Source organism: Cebus imitator, unplaced genomic scaffold (genome assembly GCF_001604975.1).
Source record: "Cebus imitator isolate Cc_AM_T3 unplaced genomic scaffold, Cebus_imitator-1.0 Scaffold95, whole genome shotgun sequence".
NCBI lineage: Eukaryota > Metazoa > Chordata > Mammalia > Primates > Cebidae > Cebus > Cebus imitator.
In genome coordinates this window covers 5,578,947-5,603,808 of record NW_016107410.1, presented here as the reverse complement: position 1 = coordinate 5,603,808, position 24,862 = coordinate 5,578,947, and the positions used below count along the sequence as shown (strand labels likewise).

The window sequence follows — 24,862 nt, the reverse complement described above, 5'->3', positions numbered from 1 at the left end:
TCTGGTATTTGATCATTTTATTCTTTTTCTAGTTTTTCATGTTTCTTGTTGCTTTGGGTTTTATGGCTCAGGGTGGTAAGGAGAGGGGACAAAAGGGTTGTATTCCATCACTTTTAACTTTCATTCTCTGAGTGATAATGTCAGTCTTCTCATGGCTTTGATTCAGCTCAAATGAGTTGATGTTTGTTCACCATAGTTTCTTTAAGTCAAATCTCTGGGCCCTTATTCAGTGTATTTTTCTTCCTCACAATATATTCCATTCTTTAAAATGTTTCTTAAGCGACTTTTCAAACCAGAGGTTCAATGTATTTGGAATCGGCAGTGGCAGACCAAGGGCCATCTTAGTGGCCTGCCAAGGATGCAAGGATGACCTTGGATGACAATATCCATGCCCGTGCTAGCTCTTCTTCCCCATGGGTTAGCTTTTGGTTCTGGTCTGAATTAACTGTGACACATTAAATAAAAACCGGAAATTAGAATTGGGGGTTAGAGATTCGTCAAGTCTTGTTCAGTTTCACAAGCATTTTTTTGAGCACAGACAATGTGCTTGTTCTTGAGCCCATACAGGCCCTGAGGATAGAGACAAATGTGATATAACCCTTGACTTTAGGCTTTTAATGTGCTGTAGGGAGAAGGCAAGGATCATTTCTGTGTGTTATAGAAGAAAGGCAGTTAGGGGCAGGGAGCTTTGGGGCTCAAAAAGAGACACCAAGCCAAGTAAGAAAGAATGGACTGAAAATGACAGTTTACCTAGAAATGAGCTTCAGACTCCCAGCAACCACACAGGTATTTAACATAGAAGGCTAAAGAAGACAAAATGTGAACACTTTGTTCTATACATTTTATGTCTATCTCTGTTTATTTAATGAGTGCTTTACTTAATGGGCTATATAGGAGCTGCATTTTGTGATTAAGGGAAATTTAGGGCTTTAAAAGTTATATTTTATCAAATTGTTGGGCAAGTAACTGCTGTATCCCCAGCTCAGCAGAATGGTGTTTGACACATAGTAGGTGCTCAATAAGCACTTGTTGATTGAATGAAAGTGTGATTGGTGAGCATGGCTACTCATGTGAGTCTGGCGGTGTGGGTTGCAGGACACGTGTTGAGTGTGGTCTGAGGATGCCCAGCCAGGCCTGCCTCCCACAGGCTCACTTGATAGCTGCGCTGGCACTGTGGGCAACCCTGGCACAAGGGGGTGTAAACTTACCCAAGAGAGCAAGTGTTAGGAAAGCGTGAGGGACACTCAGCAAGAACCTCACTGCTACTGTTGGCTCTGGCGAGTGAGGTCTGTGGAGCAAATGTGCTAACAAGTTGAGGGGCTGGGTACTCCACTGGAGATGGCCCATAAATGCTCGTAAAAGCTGGGTAACTTGGCTGCAGGGGCTCTTCCTCTTCCCCTTGATTCCTAGACTGAAGAAGCAGCTGTGGTGAGGAAGTTTGCCATTAAAAGCTGGGGTCTTGTCTCTGTCTCTCAGCTGGTGACTCCTGTGGGTGAGACCTCTGAGAACTTCTTGAAACCCTGGTCTGTCTCTGTTGAGTGGCAGGTGTCCTGCCCATGTCCCAGGAATGCCAATCCCTGCTCCGGTATGGAGGTCATGTGCATTTCATGGTACGCTAACTGGAGCAGAGCTAATCTGGTGGTGTGTGGTGAGGGGAACGAGGGTGCCCTGGTCCATGCTAGGGACTTTCCTTGGGTTGTTTTTGTTTGGATTTTTTTCCTGTTGTACTATTCTGTGTTGGCTCTTGTTTTTCTGGTCCAGCGCTATTCTTATTCTTTCCTTAGTCCTAGATCTTTGACATTTGCAGATGCTTCAAGCTGTCCCTAAAAGAGTGGTCCTTTCAGAGGCTGGATTCTCCATTATGCTCCAGAAAGTGCTGGCTGTGGCTTCATTTGCTCGGAAAAGGCTTGCGGGTAGTGCGGCTGGGCCTCCCAGTGTTTTGAGCCCTTGGTCCTGTCTGCCGTCTCCTTGAAGGCTCCGTTCACTGCATGCTGGAGCTAAGGGGAAGGTGTTAATGAATCCATCTGAGCATTTTCTGTGTGTTCAGGCGCTGATCTTGGCATTAGGGATACATCAGGGAACAGATATTCAAAGCTTGTGCCTTTGCGGTGTTTACAGCTGGTGCTCAACTTACGACCACGATTGGTTCCGACAGACCGGTTGTAACACAATTTGGTCGTAAGTTGAGTAGGCTATATGTACAGTAATGTGAAATGATGTTATAAAAATGTTTAAGTCATATTTTATCATAATTTTCTTTCATTGTTATATATCATAATTTTCTTTGTTCATTTTATGCCATTTGTATCATCTCTACACCATTTTGTTTCTTATTTTTACATTTGTCAGGTTTAAGTAAAACACTGCATTACCAGTAGTAAAGGTTGACCTGAATGCTTATTATGAAAGCATTCTTGTCAAATCTCATTTTTAAAAAGCCACCTTAACTTGTGGTAAAGGCACAGCCTTGTGTAAAACTGTGGAATATTCACAGATCACTGAACCACGGTGGTCTATGGTTTGAAGTGAAAAACCACGGCACATGTTGAGTTTTGAAAAGCAGAAGAGTGTGAACTATGTTAAGTCTTAGGGTTAAAAGGGACTAGTTGCCAGGTATTTATTTATTATCGTTGTAAATAGAAAAGTAAATCATCACAATTTCATGTGACTTTCCATGGGATACAAATATGTAGCATTCATCATAAAAGATGTCATCTGGTTATCTTGTTCAAATATAATTTAAACTTAGTATGTTCTAATATTGTTAAAAATATAGGGATATAAACCACTCACATTTTAGTAAGAAAGGCAAGAAAATGACTAATAATGATATGATATAGCATATATGTTTATTGTCCCGCACTGTCGTACGCCCAGCTGGGCAACGTTTGCGCTGCCAGACGCGGAGCAGTTGTGGCTAGCGATTATGGTCGTAAAGTCGAATGGTCATAAGTTGCATAGGTCGTAAGTCAATCAATACCTATATATTCTAATAGGTGGGGGTAGGGTGAGACAGATGAAACATAAATGCATGCATAAGAGAATGTGGTAGATGAGATGTACTTCAGATAAATAAAATGTAGAGGTGGGTGACAGGGAGCTCAGATTGGGAGCCAGGGCAAGTTTCATTATTAAATGCAGTAACCAGGACAGCCCTAACCTGAAGGAGGAGACGAGCAGGCCAGGCATATCCGTGGAGTAAGTTTGTTCCTGGTAGAATGAAGAGCCATGGCCTGGCTGTGGGGAGGTCACTGGGGAAGTTTGTATGATTGGAGTGGAGTGAGCAGGTGTGGCCCGCAGAAGAGGAGGCTGGAGGACAGAGCCTGCTTCATCCATCCTAAGGACCTTGGCTTTTCCATGGAGGGTGATGTGTACAAGTACCTGGGCTGCATGTTGAGATGGCTGTGTAGGGGTAGGGTCATGGAGCGAATAAATGACAGTGGCTGCTTCCTGTTAGAAATTGGAGTGCAAGTGTCCTTTCATTGCAAAGTGGCCCAGAACGCTAGTGAATGGCACTCCCTACCCCCATAGCAGCAGCTCCAGGGCAGTATTTTCTAACCTCTTCAAGTGCATTCTTGTGGGTTATACAGGCTATTGTGGGCATGGGATTGGGGAGGGGTTGTATAGTCCCTTTTTGTGTGTAGCCACCTCTTGGTCATGTGAGAGTGACTCATGATCATCTCTGAGGCCTTGGCAAGGGTTTGCCTGAGACAAACACTTGCTCTCCACAGACAGGCAGAGCCCTGGAGGGTAGGAGGGCAGTGCCCACGGCCTGCCTAAGGCTAATAATGGTTCTCAGGATTGTCTGTAAAAATCAAAGAGCTCTCAAAGAATGGTTTTTGTCAGGTCTCCATATGCAAGCCTGGAGCCTGAAAGTCTGAAGTCCTGCTTGCCTCCGCTGATCATCTCCTACCCCTTGCCTGCGTTCACCATTCTCGGGAATTGCCCCTCACCCCACCCTGCCATCTTACCTACTCTTACCCCACCCACCACTGTAACTGAACTTGTGGTCATGTATACTCCTTGCCCCTACCCCCACCACTGTAACTGATCATATTCTGTAACTTTCCGCTGCCCACCCCAAACCTACAAAACCAACTCCTATCCCACTGCCCTTTGCTAACACCCTTTTTGGACTTAGCCCACCTGCACCCAGGTGAATAAACAGCCATGTTGCTCACACAAAGCCTGTGTGGCGGGGTGGAGGGGGGGTTCTCTTCATTCAAAGCGCATGTTTCTAACAGTTTGGACTTTGAGAACCTGGTCATGGTACAGCTTTTTGTAATTTGCTGAGAGCCAGACCTGACAGTAGAAAACATTGGAAGCCACAGTTCATGTAGCACAGTGAATATTTAGCAGGCACTTTGTTGGACATTGCTGGACATGGCAGGCTGCTCATGCCCTACATGTGAGGTCCCATACTCAAGACTTACACGGTCAACTAGACACCGCAGGGGCCAGGCAGGTGGAAAAGGTGAGCGAGGCAGAGTGGCTGTGATGCTGCAGGAGCGGTGGGTACTCCAGATCACATGCCTCATCCAAACACAGTGTAGGCACCCCTGGGAGAAAGGGACAGCCCAGGGTGGGCAGATCTCAGTGTTTTGAGAGAATCCAAAGATCCAGATTGGTGTTTTCATTGTTGTGTTGTTTTGTTAGGCAGCAGAAGAGGTGGAACTAAGAGGGGTCCACATTTATGTATGTGTGTATGTATTTATGGTGGATGATGGAAAGATGGTTCTCCATTTGGGTTAATTACATGGCTGGAGGTGAGGTTGTTGCCAGGCCTCTGTGTTATGGGGGCTGTCCAATTAAAGTAGGATTGATTTATTAACAAAATTTACAGTCACATAATTTAGCAACTTGGAGGTGTTATGGGGCCTGGGGGCATTGCTAAAGAGTGCTAAGGCTCAAGATAATTATTGCCTGACTTTGGAGAGAATGACAGATGGGTCCTCATTTTTGCAGCAATCTAGCCAGCGATTGAAATGGCTTTCTTTGTTTAAGGTTGTGGAGGGGCTGTCTGCGTTGATCCTCTGTTGCCTTGCTGGCACCCTTACCTCTTTGTACATTTCCAAGGTGTTTTGTCTCTACTGTCCAGAACCCTTCCTCAAAGCCTGCTGCTGATTCAGCTGTGGATTTACATTTAGCTCTGCCCTAACAATGGGTTGCCTGGGTCCTGTCCATTTTCCAGCTGTCTTTCTATTTGAATTTGAATTTCCAGCTGATATGCTTTCTAGCCTGGTGTGTGACTTAAAGAAGGTCTGGTCTTTCAACCAGACTTGTATAAATATTTATTTAAGACTTCTGTTGTGTGTGTGCCTCTGGGAGAGTAGCTGTTATTACCCCTATGACACATAAATGAAAGCAGTGTGTGTGTGACATGCAGCATCCTAGGGGGGAGGAGGTCCCTCAGACTGGGAGTGACATTCTGCTTCTGCTCCACACATTGGCTTTCTTGGCCCGCAACTCCGTGAAATTTTTGGACCATTAACAAACCACTCATATAGGTGATTTGACCTAGAAAGATGGATTTAGAAACTAAGATGTAATAAAGACATGTATGGTCACGTGCCTCCCTGTTAGAGCATTCGTGAACTCACAGTACGGCCTAGCCCCAGATGTGTGTCACAAATCTGGTTTCTCTTATTCCATTTTAGACCTTTGGTGATATTTTTGTGAGTTGGATATCCTTTTCCCCAGATTTATTTTTCTGATTTGAATGATTACATATGATGGTTGTAGAAAATGTAGAAAATAAATCTCAGGACCACTAAATCACTAATCTAAAGGGAAAAGTCAAGCTGGGGACTGAGTCTGGCAAACTTGCCTCCCATTTTATTCTAAATAAGATAGCTACAAAGATAGAGAAGCTATGTACCTCCCTCACAATTTGCCCACAAGGAAATTCTTTGCAGACAAAAGGCAGACCTCAAGTCCTCTGTCTGCTCACCTGAGACAGATGCGTAACCTATTGCTTCCGCTGCCCTATCGCTTCACCAAAGCTGGGCAAAGGCTAAGTGACTGCTTCTCTACCCCCGCTCCACCCCACGTAGAAATTGTGTATTCCATGAAAGGCTAATCAGAGGCTTAAAAACATACAACCATTTGTCCCTTATCTACCTGTCACCTGGAAGCCCCCTCCCTACCTCAAGTTGTCCTGACTTTCTGGACAGAACCACTGTATATTTTACACACATTGATCAATGTTTCATGTCCCCTGAAAATGTATAAAACTAAGCTGTGCCCAGACCACCTTGGGTACATGTGGTCAGGACTTCCTGAGGCTGTGCCACGGGCATTGGTAAAATAGACTTTCTAAATTGATCGAGCTCTTAGATACTTTTGGGTTCACAGTAGAAAGCAAAAAAACCCATTCAAATATTGTCGCCCTTCAAAGACTAACCACTGTTACCATTTGAGAGAATTTTTTTCTGGTTGTTTTCAAGGCAACCTGGAAGGCTAGTTGTTATAGCGCGTACTTCACCTCGTGTCTTGCCCGAATTATCTCTTGTAACTCTCCTCCTGCTTCCTCTGGCTTTAGCCAAAATGGCCCCAGACATGCCAACTGTCCCACCTCAGAGCATTTTACTGACTCTTCTCCTTTTCTGGAATGTTCTTTCCCAGGTAACAGCATGGCTCACTCCTCCATCTCCTTCAACTCTTTGCTTAAATGTCCCCCTGTCAATGACGCCTCCTCTGATCTTCCCATTCGGTTTGCACCTGTGCTGGCTAGAACCCCCCTGTCCCGGATCTATCCTTTCCTGTGGCACCCAATGCAGCACCCCACATACCACCTATCTGTTTATTACCAATGTCATTGTTTTTTTAATATGCTAATATAAACATGAAACAATAGTGCTTTTTTAAAAAAACGGTTTGAGACAAGGTCTCCCACTGTTGCCCAGGCTGACTTGCAGTGGCTTGCAGTGAAGCCACTTGCAGTGGCGTGATCTTGGCTCATTGCAGCCTCCACCTCCTGGTCTCAAGCAGTCCTCCACCTCAGCCTCCTGAGTAGCTGGGGACTACAAGTGTCTGCCACCACACTCAGCTAATTTCAAAATTTTTTGTAGAGATGAGGTCTCACTATATTTCCCAGTCTGTCTCAAACTCCTGGCCTCAAGTGATCCTCCTGCCTTGGCCTCTCAAAGTGCTGGGATTATAGGTATGAGCCACCACTACAGGCCAGCAACAGTACTCTTTGCAAAGGCTTTAAAATAGCTAACTATCGCCTGTTCTTTGAGAATCAATCATACCTCAGTCATCACCCTACTATGGAACATTTCGTTACATCTAATGTTTTGCTGTAGCAAATCACATGAACCTATTATGAACCTTTTGTGCTTAAAGTGGTTTTCCATTTATTACACATAGAAATACATTCTTGGGCATGGGATTACTGGGTCAACATATCTTGGTTAAGACTCATGTGGCTGCAAGTGATAGAAACTCAACTCAAACTGGCTTAAGGAAATCAAAGGAAATTATTGGCTAATGTATTTGAGAAGTAGAGGGGTAGGTCAGGCAGGACTGATTTAAGAGGTTCAGTCTGTCATCTGGGGTCTGATCTGTGTTTCCTTCATATCTACTTTCTTCGTGTGTTGGCTTCATTCTCGGGCAGTCTCCTCCCACTTATGTCAAAATCACTTTCTGTAGCTCCTGTGTTCATCTTCCTCTCTCTAAAATCCCTTCTGAGGAAGACATCCCCTTTCAAATATTTTCAGCAAAAAACTTGGAAAAGGTTGTCAGTGGCTCAGATTGAGTTGTGCCATCTTCGAATCACTAGCTTTGGACATGGGACAAGTTAATGGGATATACTAGCATGGGAATAGCATCATCCTACCAAATCACTTAGTCTGAGGGCAGGGCAGGTGCCATTCCCCAGAGGAGAATCAAGATGCTCTTACAGGATGGGGACTGCATGCTGAGCTGGCTACAAATGATGCATCTTCATTTTAACCATGAACATTTTAGGGACTCTGTGTCTTAAATAAATAAAAAGAAAAAGCCAGCAGAGAAAGAGATAGGAGCCCAGTTGCATCCTAAGCACGCATTTTTCGGATGTGTAACTGCTGCCTAATCAGATGGCAATGTGTTTGTACTCTGACCACATTAGGCCAAGAACAGCCTTCAAAAAACTCCGCCTCATGGCTGCCTGGTTGCCCGTATTTCTGTGGATGTGTTGCCAGTTTGCAATGTAATTGCTGGAGGTCAGAAGGGCCCTTGCCTCTTGCCCACTGTTGAATAAACACCTGCCTTGAAGGCAATGCAGACATTGTTAGCCCTGTGGTGGCTTTCCACTACACTCAGCCACATGTGCATGGAGCTCTAGGGGGCTCTACCACATAATCTCTCCCTTATGATCATCCTGGCCCAGGCCTCCTGTTCTCCAAGCTGACCTGATTCTTAGCATGAGGGAAGTTTCCTTCATGCTAAGAATGAGGTCATCTTGGAGACCAGGTGCCCTCCTTATAGCTGGAGGGCACAAGGCACAACCCAGTTGTCCAGGGACTGTCCCTGGACCTTGTGGAGAGGACAGGAAGCAGGTCCTAGAGAAGGGACATTTGATAAACTGATGGAAGTCCTGGTGAAAACCCCATGGAAGTTGGGGTGGCGGGGAGGGTGCTGTGTAAAGCATTCTGACTCTCCACTGAGTTTGTTCTTATCTGAAAATGGGGATGCGTCATGGTGAGTTATGAGACAAATAAGATGAAGTTATTACTTGACACTCTTCAGAAATTCCTGAAAGGCCTTGTGAACTCCTTCATTGGGATCCTGTGCTAATGACTATTTGCTGTTATTTAGTAGCAAGAGCTGGGGAGTGGGCCACAAAGGAAGCTGCGAGAGCTCAGGCTGTGTGGAGGGCCCTTCAGAGTAGTCTCAGTTCCCCCATGCAATTTTTGGCATTTCTCCCTTTCCATCTCATCAAGGAAATTAGATGGAGCCAATTTATAAGTAAATGATACATCTCTGTTAAGGCCTCTGGGTTAATGTGGAGCCGTCTCGCTCACGTTTTCCTTGGTGCAGGCGGGATAGAGAGTATTCATATCCCACTTGTGCTCTAGGTTATCCTTTCTCTTTGCAGGCTTTACTCTCACAAGTGGGTCTTTCCTGGATAATTTTGAGGGTGTTGGAAATCAGGGACACAGCACTCGAATTGAGTCAGAGACACCCCACCCACCATTTAGTGGCTGTCTCTTTTGTTTGATTCCAGATTCCTAAGACAAGATTTCTTGTGTTTCTCAATAGAATCGGGTGAGTGTCCACTTGAAATCTGTTTTGAAGCCATGGTTCGCTGCTTGTGAGGCAGGTACTCTTTTGGAATAGTGAGTGGAGGGGAGTGCTTTTCTAGCTATGTCTTTCCCAGGGTGCTTAGGCCCAGGAGCGCAGGTGGACACAGCCTAGCAGCCCGGCAGCCAGCTCTTTTCTTTTTTGAGACCAAGTTTCGCTCTGTTGGCAGACGGGAGTGCAGTGGCGCGATCTTGGCTCTCTGCAATCTTCACCTCCTGGGTTCAAGCGATTCTCCTGCCTCAGCCTCCTGAGTAGCAGGTACTACAGGTGCATGCCACTACACCCACCTAATTTTTAAAATTTTTAGTAGAGACGGGGTTTCACCATGTTGGCCAGGATGGTCTCAAATTCCTGACCTCATGATTTGCCTACCTCAGCCTCCCAAAGTTCTGGGATTACGGGAGTGAGCCACCGCACCTGGCTATTTTTTTTATCTGTTATAGATCTGGAGCATCTGTGCAAGATGTTAGTTGGAATTAAAAGGTTTCCACTGCTGATAAAGAAGCAACCCACAAAAAGCACACAGCTAAGATATTCTAAAACAGGTTGTAGAGGAAAAAAAAAAGATATCCTCCTTGACTTATTTCTGTGTAATTTTGCTACACTTAGTTAACAGTTGTGGAGCGCGTACTGAGAACCAGGCTGTGTTTTATAGGCCGCCTGAGTGCTCGCAGCAGTCCCGCCAGGGATCAGCTGCCCTTTTTGCACACGTCAGCGTGGCTGGTGAGTGGATGTTCTCCTGGAAGGGCCTGTGCCCCTTTACAGCACCGCACCTGTGCGTCCTGTGAAAGCTCCCACCGGTCACCATGCACGGCTGCTCTGCCCTTCTCCCTGAGCCAGTAAGAGTACTGGCAGGGACTCCTGGAGCAGCTCGTGTCAAAAACAAAGGTGGTTAGGGATTTCATGGGTTGCATTCCGCCTCACACAGTTTGAGGACCTGAATGTGGCTGAGTTTCAGGAAGGGTCTGGAAATGCTCTGATGCCAGTGGTTCTCTTCCCTGAGTGCTGTGGCTTTCCCCAATTGCCTTTCTGCTCCTCAGTCTTTATAGCTAATGACGGCCGATGTCCACTCCAGCATTTACCAGTTGCTATTCTAACCACATAGATTGACCAACTACACACTCTCAGTCTCAAGTCCTAAATGACAGAAAATGAACTCTGTTTGGTCCACAGTGGATCAGGTGCCCTCCTTATAGCTGGAGGGCACAAGGCACAACCCAGATGTCCAGGGACTGTCCCTGGACCTAGTGGAGAGGACAGGGAGCAGGTTTTAGAGAAGGGACATTTGATGAGCTGCTGAAAGTCTGTGTAGGCGTCAGCTTCTGTGCCTCCCACCCGTGCCTCTTCTCCTGTGCCAGTGACCATTTGCAACACGTGGGCCTCGGAACAAGCCACTGCCAGCTTTGCTGACCCTTAGGGTAGGGCTTTAGTTTTGGTTGGAGGTGCATGTGTGCTTGTTAAATATGACTTTCTTTGGGAGATCTGCCTTTGTTATGTCAAATTGAGAAGTCTTTGAAGCTGTCATTACTTTAGCACAAAACAGAATTAGGCAAAAGTGCTACCCAATTGACATTCTCCAATTTAAAAATATGAATCAAGGCTGGGCATGTGGGAGCTCCCGCCTATAATCCCAGCATTTTGGGAGACTGAGGCTGGTGAATCACCTGAGGTCAGGAGTTCAAAACTAGCCTGGCCAACATGGCAAAACCACGTGTCTACTAAAAATAAAAAATGAGTGGGGTGTGGTGGAGGGTGCCTGTAGACCCAGCTACTCGGGAGGCTGAGGCACAAGAATCACTTGAACCCAGGAGGCGGAAGTTGCAGTGAGCTGAGATTGCACCACTGCACTCCAGCCTGGGTGACAGAGCAAGACTGTCTCAAAAAGAAAAAAGAAAAGGATCAAAATGTGTTGTAATTATAATTGTGGCATTGAGATTTGTAGACACTTCTTTTTGTAGACATCTGTTGTTTAAGATCCTTTGTCACTGTTTTCTAAACAACCATTACTGGTATCTACACTGGATTTTAAACTCCGGTGCCCTACAGATTTTTTCATCTATCTTAGCAGTGATGTATGCCTTAGATACTCCACCTTATTATGAGAACAGTGTGGAGTAAAACTTCAAAAGTAGCAGTTGGAGTTTTACTTTGAAAGTTTGATATAGTTCCCAGTTGCTAAATTCTCAAAGTATTGGAAGTCATTTGATTGACAGCTGTTGAAGCAATTTTATTGGGAAATTGACCCTCAGGTGCTTCAGAACACTGGGAGGGGAAGTCCTCACAGGTGGAGTCTAGCAGTCCTCTCAATTCACTCTTCATTTTTAAAAATTCTTAGATTTTACAAGTACCATTAATTTTTAGTTTCATTCTCTTGGAACTTCCCCACTGATGTTTAAAAGGCCATGTAATATATGAATATACTCAAAAATGAGAGAGGTTTTAAAATATTCTGAATAATATTTTCTTTCTTTTTAGCTGTCTCCGTTATGAGGTACAGCGCCTCTGCTTTTGGGTTTGCAGTAAGTAACCTGAAATGTACTTTCATGAAGTTTTGCACGTTTTTTCATAAGCCCATAAATCTCACTCTGAGCCCTCAAATGAGGGTGGTTAGTGTGTGAGAGCTTAGGATTAGAAACATATTTTATGGAAACGACTTCTATTAAAAAATGGAATTTTAACAGAATTAAACTGCAATAAGACTGTATAATTTTCAAGCACAGATTGGGGGGACCATAATTCCCACAACGTGGTTGGGTGAGAGGATATTTTGGGCATTTTAGCCATTTTTTGCCTTCCAGGTTGTATGTGGACCTGGCACGTACTGGAATGAAACATTTGCTGGTGTAGGCAGAGGTGTTGTGAGTGAAGATCGGGGCTACTCGTGCTAGGATGAGTCAGTCTGTAGCCAGCTAGGGGTAACCTGGCTTCCCAGCCAGCTTCCTGATGGAAGCTAGTTGGAGAAAGAGGGTCTCTGCTTCACAGGCTAGCTCTGTTGAGAAATTAAGTGAAGTTTCCCCAGGCCCCTTGGAGAAGATGCTAGTGCTTGTGATTTTCCAGCTGAGAAGTGTGGTGTGGTGCAGTGACCCGTAAAGTGAGCTCCCCTCAACACCTGCACTGCGTAGCTCTAGGGTCTCCTGTACCCAAGGGTAGGTATGCCTGTTCCCAAATCCACTTCTGCCCTTTGTTGTGAGAACTTGATATTGTAGGGGCATTGCAGATTCTTCCCAGAATTTTCTGAAAGATGTGGACCATCTAGAAAAAGATACACCAGCACACACACACCCAGACATACTACATGTACACACACATAGACGCACGTATGCATACACACACCCAGAAACACACAAACACGCACGTACATTTTTCTCTTTCTCTCTAGCTTGCTTGTGCATGCACGCTTTCTCATTGAAACGAAAGCATTGAATTTTCTGTGCAGCTTCAAAGTGCTGGCAGACTTATGGCAGGTCCTGGTGACCCTCACCCTCACCCCTGGACCCCAGGTAGAATAGTCCCATTAAGAGTTGAAAACAGAATTCTCACCCGAATCTCTTATCTGGGATGTGCAGGAAATGACTGCAAGTATCTTGACTGTCATGGGGAAGCCAATTCCATGTATTTTAGAACAGTGAACTCCCCCATCTCCTGCCCTATATCTCCAGAGTACTGGGAGCCAGGGTCCCTGGGAGCAGAGCCCCCCACATGGCATGCTGGGTGTCCTGGGCTCTAGACTCACCAGGCATGAGGGCTGTGAATGGCTGCGTTGAATGATGGGAGGCCTCTTTGCTCAGAGTTCACTCATGAAGATGTTCTGAGTCACAGCACAGTTGCCCTGTGTCTTCACAGTTGTGTGCCATTAACTCCAACCACTAATGCCATGTCTCCTTCTCCTAGTTCGATGCCATCCTTGATGTCCTGTCATCGGCGATTGTCCTGTGGCGTTACAGCAATGCGGCCGCTGTGCACTCTGCCCATAGGGAGTACATGTAAGTGGATTCTTGTCTTTCTCCAGGCTGCAGAACTGTTAAGATGAAGGCCACGGAATGAGGTCCTCAGCACAGCTTGCCCTGCAGCTTGTGTCCCGGTGATGAGAAGAAGGTCCCCAGGTTGCTTCTGACAGTGACTAGTGCAATGTCAGCCACATGATAGGGTCCTCTTGGGATGGTCAGAGAGAGAGGATGTACCTCTGTCATTTCTCTGTTCTCAGATTTTGAGAATATTTGTTTGTTGGTCTATCCATCTGTTCATCCATCCATCCTCTCGCTTTTTGCTTTTGGAATCTTTGTTCTCTTGGATTTTTATGCTGTTTTTCTTCTAACTAAGATGAACTGTCCACTGTGATTTACAAAAGACCTCTTAAGGGCATTCTAAATTATTCTGTTTGCCTTTCACCTCTCTCTATATTAGGGGATGTTGCTTGCCCCAGTCTCCACATCCCACGGGTGAAGATTTTGGCTTTGAAGGACCTACGTTTGTGACTCTAAAACATATGTCTTTTCCAGCTTCCGTCTCTTTATATCGTTCGTAAACCCCAGGGTAATAAGAGCACAGCTTCCATAGTCAGATTTGCTAGCTCTGTGGTTATGGAAGCCAATAAGTGCTCTGTGCCTCATTCCCTCATCTGGAAAAGCAAGGAAACGACCATTCCTCCTTCATAGGATGATTGCGATGAATACACACACACACACACACACACACACACACACATATTTTTATGCATATACCTATACACGAATACGTCTATATATGTGTGCATGTAGTTATATATATGTATGTCTATGCATGTGTGTATCGTGTATGTGTAGGTATCAGGGCAACAAGTTTCCTTGTCTCTGTAACTTTTGGACAGTTTAACACTAATGAGTAAATGCCCCTTGCTGTGGTTTGTGGTGATGCCCAGATGGAAAGTACTCTTGAGGCCGGGCGTGGTGGCTCACACCTGTCATCCCAGCACTTTGAGAGGCTGAGGCGGGTGGATCACTTGAAGCCAGGAGTTCAAGACCCGCCTGGCTAACATGTTGAAACCCCATCTCTACTAAAAATACAAAAATTAGCTGGGCATGGTGTGATATGGCTGTAGTCCACCTATTCAGGAGGCTGAAGTGGGATAATTGCTCGAACCTGGAGGCGAAGGCTGTAGTGGGCTGAGATCATGTCACTGCACCCCAGGCTGGGCAACAGAGAGAGACTTTGTCTCAAAAAAGAGAGTACTCTTGAATGGAATGTTAGGCCATATTCCAATATACAAGTGTTGCTGTACCTCTTTGAGGCAAAGAGCTTCAGATAGTAACATATCTGAGATTGAATATGCCAGATGGAAAACTTTTAAAAGGTGACACCATAACTGAGTGGCTAATGAGAGCACATTTGAGTTCATGTTATTATTAGCTTTAGTTAGTGTACAAAAACTTCTTTTAAGTGTTACATGTCTATTTTAATGGGCATTAGTTCTTTCAGCAAATACAATTAAAGTATCAAACTTATGATATCACAGATAATATCATGTAGGATAAAGTTAATTTGTAAAAGTGATTTGTGGTTAAAAAAAAACTAAGAAAACAATAGTAGTAAACTGACTTTTAAAAATTGCAAATGATGGTTGCGCGACTCTAATCTGAAAATCCAAAATTTGAAATACTCCCAAATTTAAAACTTAAGCATCGACGTGATGTCGCAAGTAGAAGATTCCACATCCGACCTCATGTGACTAATCAGTCAAAACTTTGTTTAATGCATAAAATTATTTAAAATATTGCGTAAGATTACCTTCAGACTATGTATACAAGGCATATATGAAACATAAATGAATTTCATATTTAGATTTGGGTTCCATCCCCGATATATCTCATTATGTTTATGGAGCCATCTTCAAATCCAAAAAAATCTGAAATCTGAAACCCTTCTGGTCCTAAGCATTTTGGATAAAGGATTCTTAACCTGTACTGTGGTGACTAACCTTGAGTTAACACCCGTCTAGCTGAAGGAGCAACTGATGCATCCAACCCAAGCTGTTCTGGGTATTTGAGGAATTCAGTAAGAAGTCTAGAGAGTGTAATGTGGAGATGTACTCAGATTTCAGGAGCTGATCACTATCTTGTCAGAAGAACACGCCACCTTTGATTCTATAGCTGTACTGTCCAATATGATTGCCACTAGTGCAGTATTTTAGTACTTGATATGTGGCTTGTCTGAACTGAGATATGTTGTAAGTATAAAATACACACCAGATTCTAAAGACTTAACGAGAAAAAGTATTGATAGTTAAAAAATGTTCATTCCATGTTGATGCTAGAATATTTTGGATATATTGTTAAACTTAACATGTTTTTTTTTGCTTTTGCTTCTTAAAATGTCTTTTAGAAATTTAAAATTACATATGTGGCTTACATTATATTTGCACTAGGCAATGTCCTCAAAGGAGAAAGTTTTCCCTCTGCTTTTTCTTTCTTATTTTAGAGCTAATAATACATAATTTGATTTGCAATTCCAGAAGGAATTGAATTTAGAGTTTTCCAATTTCGCTCTTCTAATTTGCTTTTTAATCTGATTTCCTTTCTGCTGAAATGAGTTTCATACATATTAGTCACAAAGCCACAAATAATTGTGGCTTTTCTATAGTGCTGGGATCTGTGTGAACATTTGTCAGGTCTGGAGGTTTTCCAAGATCACAATTGAAGATGAGAAATGTCTTTGGTTTCACTTTTTAAAATAATCTCCTAAACAGGTACTGTTTTTTAGAAGTATATATTATTGCTCAAAAGACAAAAACTCACAGAGGAGTTGCTCTGATTAATTCCCAGGTAATTGTTCATGTGACGATGCCAGTGCATTCACTTAGAGATTCCTAATCTAGGGATTTAACTGATGCAATCCTCTATATTGTTGGCTTTGGTTTAAAGTTTTAATCCCTGACTTACCCCATGTAAGTTTAAAATTAATGAAATCACTGCCAGCTGAGAAGCTGATATTTGCATATTAATGAGCATAAATGAGTTAGGAGGGGCACAGCTAGAAAAGCCATTGGTTTTCAGTTACTTGCTGCAGAGTAATATTAGAGGAAATTGGAAAATGTGCAACTGGCTCTTAGCTAATTCCCTTTATTTTTTTGAAATGAACTCAAAGCCTTGGAATAATTCTTGAGCTTGAATTACCTATGCAAAGCAACTAGAAACCTTCCTCAGCCTTGCCACCTGGTGACTGTGTATCCTTACTGTGGATATGATGGGGTATTTTATACTCAGAAAGAGAGAGTTTGGCTTCAGCACCTCAGCACCACCAGAGTGTAGCCCTGATAGTTTTTGTTTTGCATTTTTAAAAATTTTATTTTTGGCCAGGTGTGGTGGCTCACGCCTGTAATCCCCAGCATGTTGGGATGCTGATGCGGGCAGATCACGAGGTCAAGAGATCGAGACCATCCTGGCCAACACAGTGAAACCCCGTCTCTACTAAAATACAAAAATTAACTTGGCGTGGTAGCACGCGCCTGTAGTGTCAGCTACTCCGGAGGCTGAGGCAAGAGAATTGCTTGAAGCTGGGAGGTGGAGGTTGTAGTGAGCTGAGTTTGCACCACTGCACTCCAGCCTGGTGCCTGGCGAAAGAGCAAGACTGTCTCAAAAAAAAAAATTAATTTTTATTATTTTTAATTTTAATTTTGTTTTTGTTAAAACACACAATATAAAATACATTAGCCTAATTTTTAAGTATATGGTTCAGTAGTGTTAAGTATATTCACGTTGTTGTAAAACGGACCTCCAGAACTTTTTCATTCTGCAAAATTGAAATCCTGCCTATTGAACTACCCCCCCGTTTTGCCTTGTCCCCAGTCCCTAGCAATCACCATTGTATTGTCTGTTTCTATGAATTTGACTACTTTTGATACCTCATATAAACGGAATTATACAGTAGTTGTCTTTTTGTGACTGGCCTATTTCCCTTAGCATAATGTCCTCAAGGATCATCCATCTTTTGTAGCATGTGACACAATTCCTTTCTTTTTAAAGGCTGAATAATCTTTTTTATTTTTACTTATTTTTTTGAGACGTAGTCTCACTCTGCTGCCCAGGCTGGAGTGCAGTGGTGCAATCTCGCCTCACTGCAACCTCAGCCTCCCAGGTTTAGGTGAGCCTCCCACCTCACCCTACTGAGTAGCTGGGACTACAGACACGCACCACCAAACCTGGCTAATTTTTGTATTTTTTTTGTAGAGATGGAGTTTTGCCATGTTGGCCAGGCTGGTCTTGAACTCCTGGCCTCAAGTGATCTGCCTGCCTTGGCCTCCCAAAGTGCTGGTATTGCAGCTGTGAGCCACCATTCCCTGCATAAAGCCTGAATAATATTCTATTGTAAATATATACCACATTTTGTTTATCTATTCATCCGTTGATGACATTTGGCCACTGTGAATAAATAATGCTGCTGTGAACATGAGTGTGCAAATATCTCCTTGAGACCCTGGTTCTAATTCTTTTGGATAAATACTCAAGTGGGATTGCTGGATCCCATGGCAGTTCTTTTAAAATTTTTGAGGAGCGTTTATACTATTTTCCATAGTTGTTATATCATTTTATAATTCTACTGGGAGGGTAGGATGAGAGTGTTCGGGAGAGAAGGGAGCTGGCCTCACAGTGGGTGACAGAGGAGCCTGGGGGTGTGGGTGGGGTTGGTGACATTGGCCTGGTGGCAGTGGATTGCTGTGCAGCCACTCTAAAGAATGAGGCACTATCTTTGTACTTACCTTGTGACCTCCAAGCTGCATTAAGTGAAGAAAGCATGGCTCAAAATAGTGTGTATGGGTCTTTTCTCATTTGTTTTAACAAAGGAGGTTTGCACCCACATGCACTTGTGTAGGCGTATAGTGGATACAAAGGAGACTGGCAGCAGGGTTGCCTCCCCTTCAGGAGGGGGCTGGGGACAGAGGAAGGAGGGGACACGTTTTCTTTATGACAAACAGAGCTGTCCAATAGATGCTTGGTGGCGATGGCCGTGTTCTGTATCTGTGCTGTGCGATATGGTAGCCACTGGCCGCATGTGGTCATTGGGTACTTGGCATGTGGATAGGCACTGAGGAAATGGATATTTATTTATTTATTTATTGAGATGGAGTCTTGCTCTGTGGTCCAGGCTGGAGGGCAGTGGTGTGATCTCGGCCCACTGCAACCTCTGCCTTCTGTGTTCAAGTGTTTCTCTGGCCTCAGCCTCCCGAGTATCTGAGATTACAGGCATGCACCACTTCACCTGGCTAATTTTTTGTAATTTTAGTAGAGACAGGGTTTTACCATGTTGGCCAGGCTGGTCTCGAACTCCTGACCTCAGGTGATCCACCCGCCTCAGCCTCCCAAAGTGCTGGGATTACAGGTGTGAGCCACCGTGCCTGGCCAGAACTGGATTTTTAACTTGATTTAATTTTAAAGAATTTAAATAGTTCCATGCAGCTAGTGGCTACTGTATTGGACAATGCCTCTTTAGTTGGGTCATTTTTAGCCTGTTTTCAAAGAAGCAGACAAAAGTTCTTAATAAATGAAGACTGGGGAGATTTGGAAATTAGAGAGTGATACTGAGGAAAGGAAGGAGGTGCTGGAGAGGGAGGGCGCGGGGAGAAATGAGTGTAGGAGGAACTTGGCAGGGCCGAATGACATGGAATTTCACCTTTGTCCGTGGCACTCTGCGCTGTGTAAGTCCACGGGAAGAACAGCCTCCTGCCGCCATCAGCTGCAAGGGCCGTGGGATGCTTGCCACAGAAGGTCCAGCTTGACGCTCATTGGGGGTTTCTGACATTTTGCATGTGATTGCAGCACAGGTGCGGCTGTGTGGAGGCACCCCAGGCCCAGCTGTCTCCGGGGCTGTCAGTCAGCTCGCTGAGATGGAGGTGGAGGCTGATGGGAGATGTTGTTCACCTGGACAGCCTTCTAATTCTATAACACGGAGTCACAGTGTAGCTTGAGAGGTGGTTCTCCTGTTCCAAATGTACCTCCTAAAGGCATTCTGCTCAGCAGCACGTTGGGATGGGAATGGGAGGACCCTGCAGTGGATGTCCTGAGAGAGGCCTGAGTCCTTTGTGTGTCCTCTCATGTGAAATAGATGGGCCCACTGGTTCTCCCCTAGGCTGCTTGCTCTGCATTCTTTTCCAATTTGCTGAGCCAAACACATTGGCCTGAAAACCACCAGCCGACCAGATAGCTTCATAGCCTTTTGATGACTGACTTCAGCAGCATCCTTGCTGCTTTTGGAAACAACTCCAGAAATTTAAAAAGAAAAGTAACCAATTCAGTCGAGAAGTGGTGGATTGGTAATTTGCTTTTGGTGCCAGAGCTGGACTGCGAAGGCAATGAGTTATACCAAGGACATATTAAAATAGTATCATGCCTCCCCCTTCTTCCCATGGGGTGTTTGATCTGGCCCTAAATCAGAGGCTCTGAGAAAGTGAATCCTATTCACTCCACATTTGTCTAGCGCTCTTAACTTGCAAAGCTCTTGAATGTGTTTTAACTCAAGAGCAGAACCTGAACTAGAAGAATAAATAACTTCAGAGATGCCCTCGATGGCTAATGAGAGTCAAGGCTGAAGGAGGAGCTGTTACAGCAGAACAGGAGCTCCTCCTCCTTGAGGAGTGTGAATTTAGACTTGCCTGGAGGCAGAAAGGAGTGGCCTTCCACTGTCCTGAAGAGGGCAGATGAAACCAGACATGACACTACTGGGTTATGGTGTTGCAGGTAAGACACTAGAGGATGGAGTGTAGATTTGACTTGGTCCCTGTTATGGGCTAAATTGTGTCCTCTAAAAAGATATGTTGAGGTCCTTACCCCCATTACGGAGAATGTGGCCTTATTTGGAAACTGTCTTTGCAGATGTGAACAAGTGAAGATGAGGTTCTGCTTGATTAGGGTGGGGCCTAATCGCCTATGACTAGTGTCCTTATAAGAAGAAGAAGCAGAGACAGTCAGACACGGGGAGTAGACTGCCATGGGACAAGTGGGCAGAGATTGTAGTCATGCATCTCCACACCAAAGAATGCCAAAGATTGCAGCAAAGGCTGGAAGCTAGAAGAGGCAGCCTCCCTGTAAGTTTAACAGGGACTGTGGCCCCGAGGACACCTTGATTTCAGATTTGCAGTCTGCAGAACTGTGAGACAATGCGTTTGTGTTGTTTAAGCCAGTGGTCCCCAACCCTTTTGGCACCGGGGACTGATTTCATGGAAGGCAAAATTTTTCCATGGACTTGGGATGGGGATGATTCAAGCGCTTCACATTTATTGTGCACTTTTCGGGTTTGTGCTCTTATGAGAATCTAATGCCTTTGCTGATCTGACAGGAGGTGGAGCTCAGGTGGTAATCCGAGTGATGGGGAGCAGCCGAAAATACAGATCAAGCAGGTAACAGTCTGTGGCCTGGGGACTGGGGACCCCTGGTTTAAGCCACTCAGTTTGTAGTGCCGTATTATGGCAGCTGTAGGAAGCTAACACAGTCCCGAGAAGAGTCCTCCCTGAGAGCTCCACTGTGCTGCTTACCTGCTCTGTGACTCCGTGTGATTTATTAATCTTTCAGAAGCCCAGTTTTCTCATCCATGAAAGGGAGGGAGGGTCATGACAGCTGCCAAAGGCGTTGTGGTGGAGACCAAACATGGCATCGAATCACTGACTTTCCATCCCTAAAATTTTGATAATTTTTTAAAATTTGTCATCCTGGAAGAGTTTGAAATTGTCGACCCTAGCATTCTGTTTTGCTTTTCAAGAACACATAATAAAAGAATTTGTAAATAAAAATGAAGGAAAACCCAAACATACACTTCAGCATATTTAGGAAGTTGCTTCTGACTTGGCAACAAGGGATAGCCATGTACAGTGAGGGGATGCAAAGATTATTTCTTGACGCCTGAATTTCATTCCCATCCCCGCACATGCTCTGCAATAAGAAATGTGTGGGGCATGACGAAGTCATATATGTTTATTGTAAACACTGGAGATAATTCATAATGGTGCGGAGAATACAGTAAAACTCACTTGTTATTGGGCCTCCCAGAGATAACCGGAACATTTTAGTTCCGTGTGTGTGTGTGTGTGTGTGTGTGTGCACGTGCGTACACATATATCCATTTTGCTTTTTTAAAAACATAGACATGGTCTACATATAGCTTTTTTTTTTTTTTGCAAACTTTTTCTGTATTTAACAACACATTTTGAACAGTTTCCATCCATGCATAAATAGAGGTTTGTTATTTTTTGATAGCTATGCAGTAGCCTACATATAGGTTTAGTCTATTTTCTTTTAGCATTTTTGTGCTGAAGACCTGGGTTATTTCCAAAGTCTTGAGGTTAGAAAAAAATCCAGAATAACTGTCCTTACCCATTTGTATTTTAATGCCCATCTTCTTGTTTCTTTAGGATAAATTACTAGAAGTCTCGGTCAAAGAACATGCTAACATAATTTTGACGACCAGTGTCGAGCTGTCCTCCAAAAACATCATACTAATTTACCACTAGCAGGGGGTGAAAATGTTGATTCTCCTTTGCCAGCACTAAGTGTTAGAATTCTTTTATCCACAGTGCTAATTCTCTATGCTAGTGTGCATTTTGTAGTTAGCAGCCTAGTTGAACATATTCTCATATGCTTTGGGGGTATTTGCATTTCTTTTGGGAAATGGGTTGCCAGAATTTCAGATGGGAATGAAAAGCCTTTTATTTCCATTTTGGGACAGTTCCCAGACTGTGGAACCTAGGCAACTAAGGAAGCACAGCTTTGTAATTGACCAGGTAGTTCCTGCTTTGGCTTCGCCACCATATTCTTTTTCTGCAGCTCCACGGGTGCTTTATAAAAGATCTAATTACCTGCATTGAATTAATGTATTGGTCTATTGGTTTGTCCATCTCCCTGACAAGGCTTTAAGCTCATTGGGGCAACGGTATTCCTTAACTGTCTTCTTTTTATCCCTAACCCCTAGACTCATGCCAGGCATTTGGTGGGTTCTCATAAAGAATTGCAGAACGAAAGACTTAACTATGGAATTTCTTCATCTTGTGTAAGGTTTGGATGACCCTTATTAAGATGATAGTAGTAACCATATACTGAGCGCCTGATTTGTGTCATGTATTATGCTGGACTCTGTGTTAAATAGAGGTATCACTTAACACCTTGGTGGAGAAGGTAAATTTTGTTCCTGAAGGCTCCGGGTTAGTCATAGATAGAACTGGAGTTTAAACAGGGGCCTGGTGTGCTCAGAAATTTGCTCATAACCACTATGCAATGCCTCCTTTCCACATGCTCATTTGCGTGACTTGGTTTTACCAGCCTGACATTGCACCTGCTCTCTCCTTCCTCCTAGAAATGCATCTTCCTAGCAATTAGCTGCAACCCAAAATTAATTAGAGGGAGAGGGAAAGTGGTTATGGATCTAGAAAAATGAAGAACTATAAAAATCTCCAATTTGAAGTACAGTCCTGGGCTTTGGTTCTCACTGCAAGGTGGGGAAATGGCTGGCAGGTGGCCAGTCACAGATAAACTGCCTGGGCCACTGCAGGGCAATCTAGGGGCCAGGTTGGTTTTCCCAGGAGCTGGTGTTCATTTTTTGGGTCTCCTGGCAGATGGCAGCCATGACAAGCAAATGGGCTAGAGCCCTGTGGCTTTGCCCTCAAGGAGTTGGAACTGGCTTTCGTCTGCAGCTGTAGCCTGTCCTCTGGCACCTGCTGCCAGGAAGCATTTGCCAAAAGGAGAGTGTTCTATCCCTGGGAGTGCCAGGGCCTAACGCTGTGGATCGGGCCTCTGTTGCACCCTGAGGATGGTTGCCCTTTGGATGCTTGCACCTGGAAGTCATGGGGTTAGTCATCCTTCCGTCTTCTGCTCCCTGCTGCCCTCCATCAGCTGCTGCCTGTGCGTGGAGGTGAGTGGGCTGAGTTCAGGAGCCCTCCCTGATGATGAGACTTCAGGAAGACAGGCACGCACGAGGCTGAGGTCCTTCTTCCTCTGTGTCCACCTTTGTCAGTGGGGATTTGGGCAAACTCCTTCCCTTCTCAGATGTCCTGTGTTCGGAAGACATCTCTGCGGGCTTGCTTTTCCCACAGTTGTCTTTGAAGTTTTAGGTCAGAATTCTCACGGCATGTTTTTTTCTCATTTCTGTCTCCAGCTTTTCTCTGGTGTGTTTGCTACTGGACATTTAAAATTCAATTTGACTTTGCATAGTTCCTGCCATCGACTACAAATAAATACCAAAATGTTGATGTTAGTTATAGCTGGTGCTTACATTCTCCTTTATACTTTTAAAATTTTCTGAAAAAAATTTTATAAGATACATATATTGTTTTTGTAATCATATCAAACATGCTTTTTCCCTTTTGTGCAGTGTTGGGGGAAGCAAGCCAGTGTGAGAACAAAGACTGAAGCTCTCATTTCCTGTATGTTGGCATTGCTTTCCCATGATGACCCCACTGGGTACTGTCGTAGGTACACCATCAGCACTGCTGGGTGTGCTTACCTCCCTTGTGAAGCGCCGCACCACAGTGCCTGTCGCCTTTCTTGGGGGTCCATGAAATTGCATCAGATAGAATTCTGGTCATTTTTTTCCTCCCCATCTCCTGCCTCTCTCTAAGTAGTTGCATCCTTTGAGCTTTCATTCAGCGTGGGTCTTACCAGCATCTTTCTGTAGCATGATTCAGCTTGTTTCTGTTGCTAAATAGGAGGTACAGTATTTAAGTAAATCCTTGAGTGTTTTTTCACCATTCCTACCCACCGTGTAAGATTGTTATGACAAACACATGCGATAATAAAGGACCCTTGCTTGTCACAGTGTTTGACCTAAAGTAGGTACTCAATAAATGGGGGTTATTTTTAGCAGGCTTTCCAGGCAAAATAGAGATAGGTGGTTTTTGTAAAGTAGCCTTATTAAAATATAATTCACACAGCACACTATTCACCCATTAAAGAGTACAGTTCAATGGCTTTTGATACAAAGTCATGCTTCCATCACCACAATCTGTTTCACAGCATTTTCATGACCACAAAAAGAAGTCCCACTCCCTGTAGCCTTCACCGCCCAACCCCCCCCCCCCAGCTCTCCTTCCCCATGCCCTAGCCCCAGCGACCGCTCTCTACTTCCTGTCCTTAGAGATTTGCCTGTTTCGGACATTTCATGTAAGTGGAATCATGTACTCTTGGTCCTTTGTGGCCTAGCGTATATTTTCTTTCTTCCCTTTGTCGTGCAGCTTAGTGTCTGCATTCACCCACGCTGTGGGGTGTTCAGTACTTCATTTCTGTTGTTGGATCATATTCCATTGTATGGATATGCCACATTTAAGTGATCGGTTCATCAGTTGATGGGCATTTGTGTTGTTTCCACTTCGGGGCTGTTGTCAAGGATGCTGCTGTAAACCCTGTGTTTATATGGTGTTTGTGTGGAAATGTGTTCTCCTTTTTCCTCAGCGTAGAGCTAGGAGTGGCATTGCTGTGTGTCATTGTTTGGGCTGCTGTTATGAAATATCATAGACTGGGTGGCTTATAAACAACAGAAATTTATATCTCAGAGTCCTGGAGCCTGGGAAGGCTAAGATGAAGGCGGATTCAGTATTTGGGGAGGGCCTGGTTCATAGATGGCA

The 24,862-nt window shown here is 44.3% G+C and overlaps 1 protein-coding gene across 1 annotated transcript in view; it reads left to right on the top strand.

The window, feature by feature from the left end:
• The window catches only part of TMEM163 (transmembrane protein 163), a 267,814-nt gene that overhangs the window by 160,680 nt on the left and 82,272 nt on the right, over positions 1-24,862 (top strand). Inside the window, exons 3-4 of the mRNA XM_017536085.1 lie at positions 11,764-11,807; positions 13,180-13,271. Coding sequence (XP_017391574.1) covers positions 11,764-11,807; positions 13,180-13,271 — 136 coding nt within the window. The remainder of the gene's footprint in view (positions 1-11,763; positions 11,808-13,179; positions 13,272-24,862) is intronic.